This window comes from Colias philodice, chromosome 6 (genome assembly GCF_061535455.1).
Source record: "Colias philodice isolate Cphi_HAF_F1 chromosome 6, ilColPhil1 Martin Lab GWU primary, whole genome shotgun sequence".
Taxonomy (NCBI): domain Eukaryota; kingdom Metazoa; phylum Arthropoda; class Insecta; order Lepidoptera; family Pieridae; genus Colias; species Colias philodice.
Window position 1 is genome coordinate 258,058 of NC_143091.1, and position 12,668 is coordinate 270,725.

Below are 12,668 nucleotides of genomic sequence, written 5' to 3' on the forward strand. Positions count from 1 at the left end.
TTATTTTAACACTTTCATATATAAAACATGGCATGAACATGTAAAACATGAAATATATCGTAATACACAACTAGATTCATGAGATGCCAATGCTGTAAACAAGGCCTAGACCGGATTAGTTAAGGCGGCACCGTTGCCAAGTGTCGAACTATTATTGTAGAATTTAGAACGCTTCAAGCGAATTAATTAAGAACCTAACAATATAAGAGGACTAGCAAAGTTAAATTTTAAAGAAAACACCAAATATTGACAATGATTTGAATCTCTGAAAGGCATAATTTAGCTTTTCTCGGTTTGGAAATCCTGGGATATTTTCATAACTCGGAAAAATATGAATGTAATGTTAAAAGATGTAAAAATAAGTTATAGCAATAGATTAAAAATAAATCTTAAAATTAATAATTGTAAGAATAATAAAACAAACGAACCTTGCACAGTAAGTTCAGCGGAACAGGAAATATTTCCAGTGCTGGTCTTAGCGACGCATGTGTACAATCCAGCATCTTCAGGTTTGACGTGCTGGAACACCAGCGCCAAGGAATCCTCATCATCTCCGAGGAGGACCTTGAACCTCTCTTCAGGGTCAAATTCAAGGCCATCACGCTTCCACGCGAATACAGGCTTCTCTCCCTTTGCAAGTAAACCTTCACCACCCGGCAAAAGCTCCCCGAAAATATTCTTGTCATCTGGTGATATGTGATTCATTTTTTTAAACTCTATCCAATTCACAAAACTTTAAAACTCTAGGGAAGTCTTATCATTATTTTGTTTAACCAACGTTTTAAATAAGCTTTAGCGCAATGCAATCTTTCACGCGGAGACGTCGCGACAAACTGATCTTTGATCGAAGTCTTTGCCAAAATTAAAATAGAGTAAACAAATTCAGTTAACAATTGAGGGCATTAAACCTCTGCTTTATTCTGTAATCTGAAGAATTGCATATAACATAATTATATAATATTTAAAAGGAAAGGCGTAACATTGAAACCCCGAGACCATATATTTAGTTGCGAGTTATTTTTAACGTGCCACTAATTCATAAACAAACATTGGACACAATCCAAACGTTTTAACTAAAATGTGTGGCATATCTTTGTCATTAATTTGTTTAAAAATAAAACGAATATCAAGATCGCGATAAGTTTTCATCTAATAAAAGTATTTTTACGATTTTATCCTAGTTAAAGTGACAAGGGTTCGGTCAAACTTATTTTTAGAAGCCATTTATTATTCCTTTAATGATGCTTTTGTTTTTTATAAACAGATCAATTTTTCAGTGTTGTGTATTTTATTTATAAGAATGCTATTCTTAATTTAATAGTATTTTGGTCTTAGTCAATTTTATTTTTAAAGTCGAATACGCTTATGAAGTACTCAAGCTTGTTAAAGTCATTCTTTAAATGTTTCGAGAATAATCTTTTACTATATGAGTACTTTAGACACTGAACTATCTGTATCTCTATCTGGACAAAAATACAGGATAGTATGGACAAGAATCACGTATTTAAACTATCTGAAGCTGACATTTACCTACACCATCTCTTATATCAAGATCCTTACCAACAACAGTCACAGTGGCTTCAGACTCCACTTCCCCATAAATATTGATGGCTTTGCAGGAATAAGTGCCAGCATCTCCAGAATTCACATCAGAGATCACGAGTTCATAGCAGCCCTTCTCAGCGCGAGTACGGACTATGGACACACGGTCGCTGTCCATAGTGGTTTTGATTTCTTTGCCTTCGCGGTAGCTTAAAAAAGGGAGATTGGTTAATTTTTGGGGCATTTTCTAGAAATTGTATGTGTAAAAATTAAATGGAAATTATAACACTAAGACATATTATGGATGATGAAAATCAGGAGATTGTATTGTAGACGTGAAAGTTTATACGGAACTTTTGCCCAAGTGAATTAATTGGATTAAAATTATCATCCCACCACATCCCACATCCCACTAGGATGAAATTCGCAAACAGATACCATTATTGCAACGCTTTTTACTCTGGAAGACATGGAAAAGCGTGACCAGATAAAATAAAAACATAATACATTTTTCTAAGACAATTGCACGCCTCATAAGCGAAGCGTTGAGGTGGGTACTACTGTCACTTCGCGCAAAACATCTGATTTTTCAAACTTAAAATGTCTTTATGTATCATACATTGCACTTGTAAGATAATACATACACACACATATTAAGAAAAAACACTATTTTTAACGTTCATGATATTTTTGATGTCATTTTTGTTATTTAAACTAGTTAAAAAACAGTTTAAAAAAGTTCTGTCTTGGACGTCCATGTGTCTGTATGTGCGGATCCTTTTTCTTGTTAACACGATAGCGACCGAAATACTTTACTAATCGAGTCTTTTTTTTTCTCTTACGCTTGAGTATGCTCAGGAATAGAACCCTTTCATTTTTCAGGGTCTGATTCGATGTGGTTTAATTGTTATTAAATAAACAAAAATAATAATTAATAAATATTTATTAAAAAAAAATTATGAGGCGTGCACTTTTGGATTTTCCAAATTATTTTTATTTAAATCTGCGAATAAAATAACGAATTAAACTTACAATTTCACTTCAGGATTAGGTGTTCCCTTCACCTTGACCATAAAACGCAAGTATGTATTCAACAATATCTCAGTGTCCTTCAGAGCTACCAAGAAGTACGGTGCGTTCTGAGCATTCTTTAGTTTCCTTTCTTCCGGAGTCACTATACATAATAAAAAAATTATACAATCAAATTATACAAAATACAAGTAACCAGGAATTACAGTGACAAAATATCTTACCAAATATAACCTGTGTATAATAAAATTGACAAAATTGGTAAAGGTTGGAAGAGTAAAAAAGCTAGACGACACAATAATCATGCCAGTTTTTCTATTTAAGTCGCAACAGGAAAATTATAAAGAGAAAAGATTGTCTACGTGTTATGCGCTTTACGATGTTGTTGATGATTGTGGCGGCCATGCTGTTTTTTAATTGATAAGACGCTGCATATACATAGTTTGATCTATTTATAATGTTATAGGGTCAAACTGTTTTGAACTCTTAAACGAAATTACATAAAATATTGTTGTGTGTGATATATTAATTGAAGAAATTATATATTATTCTAAATACTCGACCTAAAAAAATGTATACCTGAAAAATATAGCTGCAAAGGTTCAATCTATAAGAAATAAGAGTTCAAAACAGCTTATCTCTAAACTAGTAAGTCATCTACTCACGCTCATGTACAATCAACTGCGCGGTGCAATGGGCGTTGCCCTTCACGTTTTCAGCCCGCGCGGTGTACAAGCCCGAGTCGTCCTCTCTACAATGCATCACCTCTAGTCTATGGACGTCTCCCGAGTTCACTATATTCACTCGATCCATCAAACGGTCCGTCAGAGGCTTGTTGTCCTTCAGCCAAGTCACTTTAACCTCTTCCAGAGAACTAATCTTGCATTCGAACATCGCATTCTCACCGGCTGCGAATTCAAACATTATGTTTTCCTACATCTTCGAGCGAAGACTTCACATAGAAGCGTTAGCACAATGTGTTGTGTGTGTTAATTCTAGAAGCGTATGTACAAGCACTAAGTGTCTACTGTCGTGGGTAGTGTCGATATACTTACGCTCGATGTTCTGCCCTTCAAGAGTCTTCGAGAAAATCGGCTTTCCATCAAACGATTCAGATTTGGAAACCGATTTTTCGGATATAAACTGATCGGTTACCGATCCATTGGTTAACGATTTCTTCGAATATTCGCTCTCATACGCGGATTCACCATTCTTGGAGCTTTTCTTGGAGTATTTGGATTCAGCTACTGCCTTAGCTTCAACGTTATTTCCGTCTAAACTGGTTTCAATGTTCAATCTTGTAGAGCGAGCTTCAACGTTAGAGCTGCTGGTGATCGAATTGCGACCGTATTTCGAAGCAATACTGTCGATTTTGCTGGGAGCATCGAGGTCTACATCGTAGCTGGCTTCAATGCTTTGCTTGATGGACTTGCTTTCGGAAGTCTCGATATTATTGTTCAGACCGTACTTGGCTGCAATGTTGTTGATTTTACTTTCAGTATCGGTTTCTTCTATCGAATACTTTGAATCTTTGATCGAGTTGCTTCTTTCGTAGTTAGATTCGAGAGCGTACTTCGAGCTATCCTTGACCGAGCTCCTGCTATCATAGGAATCAACATCATACTTAGAACCACCTTTGATGGATCTCCTACTTTCGTAACTCGACTCAACGCCGTAGTTCGAGCCATCTTTGATCGAGTTGCTTCTTTCGTAACCGGACTCTATTCCATACTTGGAACCGTCCCTGATGGAGCTCCTACTCTCGTAACTCGATTCGACACCGTACTTGGAGCCATCTTTGATTGAGCTCCTGCTCTCGTAACTCGACTCGACGCCGTATTTCGATCCTCCCTCAATAGCACTAGATGTTGAGTACTTAGATTCGTACTTCGATCCAGCAGAGCCTTCAATACCTCCGATATCATAGCGACTGCTCTCAATACGAGAACCACTCTCACGGCGAGATGAGTAAGAGGAGATACCTCCATCGGCCGAAGACTCATATCGACCACCTGTTGATGATTTTCGAGTACTACTGGAGTACTCTAAATAATAAAAAAGAAGAGATTAATAAAGACGACAAACAAGAAACATAATACTTATCATATTTTGGGATAATAATATCCAATTAAAATTTTCCAAATATCCAGAAGAAATTTAATGATAACTATCATAAAATAATCATTATTTTATGAAACGAAAATTAAAATATTTTAACATACTTTTTGTTCATTTTTGATGTTTTCTATTAGTTGGTATATTGTACTACGTTAAATTTTCAAAAAACATAATGACAAGGGCAAATAACGAAAATTATAAGAAAGAATAATATAAAAACAAATACATATTTCAGGGGTTTTAAATTACAAAAGGCATCTCACCTCCAGAGAGCCGCGAACTGCGGCTGTACCTCGACATCTCTCCTTCAGCGCTTTCCTCTTGATTAAAACTTTGGCTTTCTTCTAAAACAGTATCTTCAGATCGCTTAGATTCTGTATTTGATTCTAATACCGCCTGTTTTGTTTCAAGATCTGGTACTTCTTTATTATTATTATTCAAACTCGAGGTTTTTTGTTTAATCTCTTGAGTATCCTCTGTTTTATTTTCTTGGATCGATGTTTCAGTTGTTTTAACATTAACAACTTCTGCTGTTACTTCTGAAACAGCTTCAACTTCAACGTGTTCTACTGTTTTTGTTTCCTGAGTTTTAGTATCAGCTTTCTTCTTTGAATTGCGCTTAGTTTTAGAACCTCGTTTCAATTCCTTTTGATCAGATACTGAATCTTTACTAGTTGTTGTTAATTCTGTTGTAACTTTCTGTTTTTCAGATTCTTTGGTAGATGTTTTTAGTTCTTCTGTTTTTTCAGAAACACTTTCAACCTCAGCTTTGAATTCCCCGACAGATGTAACTTCAGATTTCTCTGTTTGATGCACAAATGCGACCGCTTCTGTTGATTCTTCTTTGATTTCTTCTTTAGATGCTATAGATTTTTCAGTTGAAACTTGAAAAGTTTGTTGTGTATTTTGATTTTCGCAGACTGATTTCTCTAGTTCCTGCTTTTGTAAAATCGAAACACTTTCAACTTCTTTAGCAGACTGTTGTGATTCAGCGACCAAGTTGTCTTGCTTTATTTCAGTATTCTCTTCGCTAATCTGTGTCTTGCTGGTAGTTTCTACTACTTCTTCCACAGATCCTTGAGTAGATACTTCTGTGCAATGAACTTGGACAGATTGTGTTGTTGAAACTTGTTTAGATTCCGATACTTCGTGTATTCCAACTTCGACGTTTTTTTCAGAAGCCTGGACCTCAACGGTTTGATCAGTTTCAATAACTGTAGTACTTATTTGTGTCACAATCGATTTAGACTCTAAATCAGCTGTGACTTCTTGAGTACTAGAGATTTCTTGGACTTCACTTATAGATGCACTTTCTACGTGTTCAGATTTAGATATCTTCTGAGCGACTTCACTTTCAAGTGACGCTTTTCGCTTAGTTGTAACTTGAAGTGATTCCTCTTGTTCTTCAACTGCAGCTTCTTCTGTTCGTGCTTTCTTCTCCTTTTGACCGTCTTCTTCGTCTTCTGAGTACTCTCTCTTATTTGACTCGTCTTCAGCTTCGAAGTATTCCTCTTGGGGTAATACTTGCAGATCGTCTGCGGCGTGTTCTGCTAATGCAACTGTAATTTAAAGAAATATAATTATTGAAGTTGGCCCTTTTCTTTTACATATATTTATTTATTTTATGCAATTAGCGTTAAATTATAACGATTATTTCCCACAAACGTTTCTTTTTCATTTTTTAAAAGAACAAGTGTTTAGCCTTACCAAGATCACTCGCGTATTGTCTGATTTCACGAAGCCAAGCAGTCTTAACTGAGTCCTTGTGAGCTGTGAGGGTGATGACCAAAGGTGGATTCTTTTGGTGAAGATCAAACTTTAGTGTATCTGGGTGATCTTGGATTTCTAAATCAGGAAGCTGCAAAATTTAATGAACTATTAAAATAAATGTTTTCATCATTGCAGTTTATAAACGTTAATCATACTCGACAAAAAGATAATTATTTTACTTGACGTGTACTAAGAATAAATCCATCAAGTGTGCATTTTAATACGTTAAAGAAAACGAACGAACACAAATAATAATATTTGTATGATTTATTACTAAAGTGTTTATAATTGAATTTTTAAATGGATAGCATTATACTTTCCATTTATTTATCAGTACATCAATATGCTTACCTTCACGATATGTTGTAAAACAAACACCGATCTATCGTCAGCAACCCTCTTGATCTTGCAGACGAGGATCCTCGCCTTAAACAGAAAGAGATACCGCTCTTTCGACCTCCCTTCTACTTCGACTGTGAACCAATCGTGGGTAAGTAATCTCCCAAGCTTGTAGATATTTCCGCGATAGCCTTCGATGCTCGCAATGAATAAGTTGTTGGTCGCTCTGTTTGGGACACCGAGAAATAGTTCCAAGGCCTTTTGTAAGTCAGTACAATCGTCGCCGAGACGTTTGGAGTACTTGACTAGTTCCTGGAAAATAAAGTGTTCAGTTTATGTGAGTATGACAGAAAATGTATGAAAGAAGTTGTGTACGTGTAGGTAAAGATGTTATGTAATCGGGTCCCATAGACAATTTTTTTTCAAATGTACAAGAAAAATAGCCTAAACGAATGTACTGACTATTGTGAATGTGATGTACAGCGATTTATAAAAATTATCGCTGATTTCAATAACTGTGTAGACTTTCTAAAAAAATTGACGAAAATGAGTCAAAAACAATAGGCTAAAAATAAAACTGATCGGAAGTATGTAATCACCATCCAATAACAAGTTAGCAGTAAAATTAAACTAAACGTAAATACGGTTTCTTACACCGTCGTATTTGTTTTTGCGATGAAAACGTCAGTGACGTCAGCTGTGTACGTTTGAGGGGAGTAATTTTAGATCCTATACTGAAATATTACAGCTTAGCTATATGCTTTTTGAGTGTTGGCTTTAAGATCATAATTATATTACATTTTCCAGTACTTTCGAATGGTGTTTAGATAACTAATGTGAGAGTTGCTATGTTTCGTAGAAAATGATTTAATGGATTCGAATGAAACTTATGATCCCGATTATAATTGTATGTTATTCTATTTCACTTATTTTCAATGTGATGAATTACGCAAACTATGTATAATATACTGCAGGATAAGATTATTTACCTTAAGAAGTAGTTGATAGTCGTTGATTCGTTGAATCGGAAGTTTAAGGTGCTCGGGAAGGCCTTTGTCGTCTCCAACTTTCTTAGCTATGTCCTGAAAATAATATGTTTTATTAGTATTTTTATTTCCCAGAAAAAAGCTTTGTTACCTCATGCAATATTAATTCGTCTTGTTCATACTTCGAGGAAATCATATTGTGGTTCTAGCTGTCTTATTGCACATATAATTGGGAGAGGTCATATAGATAATATGTTTACTCGCCAAAAGAAAATTTCATACAATAAGTATACCTATACTAACTAGTATAGGTATACTTTTGCCAATAATAATAATAATATATAAAAAATATTTCATCATATTCAGCCGATGTGCCAATAATAACTTAAAATATTTCGTGATTTTCAGATATCATTGGGTAACTATATCTGGGGGCACGGCAGTGCCCCCGCCAAGTCGAGCAAAAAAAAAGCGGCACGGCCGTACCATCCTTTTCTCGAAGCAATTCGGGCCTTTTTCGACCCCCTATAATTCGGTTGTGGATAAAGCAAGAAACCTGAATCTTCAGTAACTAATCCGGCATTGTATAAACACGGAATATTTAAAATTTCAGTCAATTTGAACCAGTAGTTTAAGAATGACAACTTGTTAAAGTTTCTAAATTTTGTCACTCACTGACTCACCGATCATCAAAAGTCCAAGGCACTTCTAGCAGACTTAGAAGCTTCATATTTGGAATACATATAGAGTTTAGTGTCTTAATCATGGGAAAACTTAAATATTTTGTAATTTCGGTCCAGTTTTCCAAATACACCAACTGCATCAATAACTTTGTAATCCCATATAAATATATGGGATTACAAAGTTATTTATGCAGTTGGTGGTTGGTGGTGGTATCAAAAAGAAAGGCTCTACAAAAAGAAGAGAGATCCCATCAAAAACATCCTGTAAAAAACCCAAGTCTCGCAGCTCAGTCTTTCTACCGTCAAAAGTTGTGAGATCCATGTAATACCAAGTCGGTTAATCTATTTAGTGTCTACTTGAAGGACCTTCTGTCTTAAGTTATTACATAAGTTATTATCATGCCAATATTAAAAATATTTAACGTTTTAAACAAATAGATCGACTTGGACATCGCATGAAAACAAAATGAATATTACAATATTATATTAGATTCTTTAGTCTCTCGCGCCTCACGCGATTGAAACTCTCGTTCCTGTTGGTCGCTGGCCCGTCGTGCTGTGTAGTGTGATACATACTAATAATCAAATCAAGCGATGTCCAAGTCGATCTATTTGTTTAAAACGTTAAATATTTTTAATATTGGCATGATAATAACTTATGTAATAACTTAAGACAGAAGGTCCTTCAAGTAGACACTAAATAGATTAACCGACTTGGTATTACATGGATCTCACAACTTTTGACGGTAGAAAGACTGAGCTGCGAGACTTGGGTTTTTTACAGGATGTTTTTGATGGGATAATACTTATACTGGTACAAAGATTCAATCTATCTAACATTTGTGCTAATAGACATGTTTATCAATAGCCCGAATAAAAAGTAAGCAAAGAAACCGATGGTTGGCCGAACCCTAAGACAGTATTCTTTTAGTTTTCATGGACAGTGAAACCATTGGTTGAAAAAATCAAAAACAGTGATTATTTCATATGTGGAGTAAACAATTTTGCAGCAAGTATTCGCCAAAAAGATGAAAACGGATAAAAATTAATCGAAAGAAGATTTCAAGGAGTGAAAATCTTTACTTTCGCATACTAGCAGAGCCCAAAGCAATGTTTAAGAATAGCATGAAAGTGTCATTGGTACATGGCAATTTAAACGAAGCCCAAGAGTTAATGGTCCTCTGAATTATATAGGTCTGTGCAATTCCGATGGTTCGACAATTCGTCGCGTGTCATTGTAATTGTTTGGTCGTATGCCAAGTGTGTTGTGACAAACATTGCTGAGCGTTAACTTTCACTACCGTTTCAGAATACAGGTTATTGTCTCTACTAGACTTGACTCAAAACTTTCAGGTTCAGGTTATAAGAGTTTATCAAGTTTTGGATTTAGATATTCTGATCCTTTATGGCCTTTTTTATAGTGGGGAAATCTTCCAAAGATACCCACGGCCCCCGGGGAAGGAGCCGTGGGTTATGTCGGATTCTTACCGACTAAAACCCACTGCGTTCCATCGAGCCGCTTTAATGATGAGGCCGCGGGTATTGGTTGGAATTCTTCCGCGACGACCCTTTATGGCCTATCTTTATCTGATTTTCTAATTGATTCTCGAGTGTGAGATGGTGATAAGCTTTTTAAGTCTCACAAAGGGAGAGCTTTTTGGGCCGCTCCGTCCTTAGCTAACATTATAATCGCTATATTTACCCCTTATTGTATTCTTATTAATTACTCTACTTATTGTATATGTAATCTGATTTATTTTCCATTCAACTCAATTCTTTTCAATCCAGAATATTAAAGAGATTTGGTTATACCCGGCGCGGCGAATGATGATCCCTATGACAGTTCGTCTTAGTGATTGCTCGTATGATGGGTCGTGTCGATACTTTACTATTTTATAGGCAAAGGCGTGGTTTGCATTCAGCCACGTCGGTAAACATGTTTTTACAAATATTATAAAAATAATTTTTAACTAAAATTTTTAACGTCTATTATGTTGTTGTTGTATTAATTTAAGTTTTTTAGCATAGATTAAGTAGGTAAGAAAAACGAAAGTTTTCCAAAACATAAAAATGTGCCAGTGTTCTTAATATGTACTACTAATAATATATATATATATATACATATATATATATACTAATAATATATATATATATATATAGCTTTAGTTCTGCTGTTTTATCATGAAAATGGAATCCCCCATTTAATTTGCCTAAAAAACTCATATTATCATAGGTAAGTAAATTAACGCGAACGGTAATTAATTAAATTAAATATGCTGCGATCTTCTGTTCCATTCTATAGTGAATGAACTAAAGCGTAAGCATGGAAAAAATGTGAACTCGTTTCCATTATCGAAATTTGTTTATCGATACTTTCCGCACTAGTCGATAAATGCCAACGATGTAAGTTTTGTAGGACGTAAACGTAAAGTCAGATTGATATAATTTCTCGTAAATGTTAAGAATTGTTATAATTCCAACGGAATATCAATGTTATGGCATAAAGCTACGTAAAAATTAATAAATGCCATTTTTAGACGCCTCCAATACGTTTCTAATTTAACGGTGACGCCATTACAAGTTTGTCTCTTGAGAATAACTGTCAGTGTCATAGGAATCATCATTCGCCGCGCCGGGTATAGTTAACTACTAAACATTCCATCTTATTAATTGTAACATAGTGACGTGACCATTAGTTAGAGCCTTCAGGCTCTAACTAATGGTTTTACAATCAAGAGTAAGAATAATATCAATGGGAAAAGAATAGTAAATAGTCTTGGTCCGGTAGGGTTAAGAAGACGTCACCTACTGCCTAAAGAAAATAGATAGTGGCACTTGTACTCCAGATCCCATGAGAATACATCTTAATGAGATAACAATAATACCGAATTTCTTTGATGGTCGAATCGACCGACTTCTCGAAGACAATCTCTTCATTTCTCAACATTTCAATTGATTGAAGAGCTCTTTTAGAAGATCCCTTATTTACCAACAAGCTTTATTCATAATCGGGTGCTTAATATAATACCTAACTACATCCATTATCTTAATTATACTATAAATAAAAGTTAACATAACTGTAACACAACAATAAACAACCGAAATTACGTGTAAGCAACAGTAAAATAGTCATAAATACAAGCTCTGGAAGACTGATTCGCTAGTAAAGTCGGTCGGTTATAATTAGCCCACCTTGACATATAACGAGTTGACGCCAACTTTAGATATTTGGATACGGTAGAACGGAAATGTAACTAATTTATGTACGTATTAACTTAAATTTAATGAAGTTGTTTGTTGTAATATAATATTTCAGTATAACTATCCAAAAGAGAATTCAATTGTCCGTTTAATAGTCCCTTTAAAATGTCTCGCTGGTACTACATACCTAATGCCTTGTTTTCTTTGGTATAGATGTTTACTTTTTATTTAGAAGTGTGCAGTATTTATGAACTATTGTCAAACTATTTTTGTATTAAAAAATAAACCATGCAAACATATTTTACTAACTTAATAAGTTAAAAAACAATTCAACAATATTGAAGACGAAAAGAGCTTTTTAAATGAGACGTCTACACCTACAACTTAATTATACGTATCAGTTTCATTCTACTGTAAATTTTATAGTTATTAATTACAATTATTTTCAAAAAGTTTTACACAGGTCTTACAGTCTTCAATTACAAATACGTTTAGATTTTATAGACGACTTCTATGTCTAAATGTTTTATTGTGAAAAGCTTTCCTTAATTACATGTAGGTACACACTAATTCATCTGGTATTTTTTTTTATAACAGAAAAGCGCAGTGACTCAAAAACAGAACTAGAAACATGCTTAACAGCAGTTCTTGAAGCCTCCAATGCCGTTAAAATGTATTACTTTAACTAATATCGTTCTATTGTTCGTATATGTATCGCTATATTGCTTTTTTGTATTATAATGACTCTATGAACTTTATCAATATATCTTTCTGTCGTTGTTCCTTTTACCAAGTTACCAAGTTTAAGTCAAAGATGCATAAGGTCCTTAACAGAACTGTAACAAAAGGAATTTTAAAAGGAATTTTTGTTCTTGAGTTGAGAGTTTCCTATCCATTTATTGAGCTTTACTTTTTTATCTGTCAAATTGTTTTTGCTTCTTATTTCTTAGAGAAATTCTCATGGGATAATATGTTAAAACAATCTCTGTCTTAACCCCTT

General features: G+C 34.6%; 1 protein-coding gene across 4 annotated transcripts in view; it reads right to left on the reverse strand.

Annotated features, from left to right (window-relative positions):
- Obsc (Obscurin) overlaps positions 1-12,668 on the reverse strand; it is a 97,372-nt gene that overhangs the window by 42,020 nt on the left and 42,684 nt on the right. For 3 of the 4 annotated variants that reach the window (XM_089695977.1, XM_089695979.1, XM_089695980.1), the window contains exons 7-15: positions 7,788-7,880; positions 6,811-7,110; positions 6,397-6,547; positions 4,953-6,248; positions 3,627-4,616; positions 3,237-3,479; positions 2,575-2,716; positions 1,561-1,751; positions 429-686 (exon numbers count right to left, since the gene is read on the reverse strand). In XM_089695977.1, coding sequence (XP_089552103.1) covers positions 429-686; positions 1,561-1,751; positions 2,575-2,716; positions 3,237-3,479; positions 3,627-4,616; positions 4,953-6,248; positions 6,397-6,547; positions 6,811-7,110; positions 7,788-7,880 — 3,664 coding nt within the window. The remainder of the gene's footprint in view (positions 1-428; positions 687-1,560; positions 1,752-2,574; positions 2,717-3,236; positions 3,480-3,626; positions 4,617-4,952; positions 6,249-6,396; positions 6,548-6,810; positions 7,111-7,787; positions 7,881-12,668) is intronic. The other variant, XM_089695978.1, reaches the window with a different exon arrangement.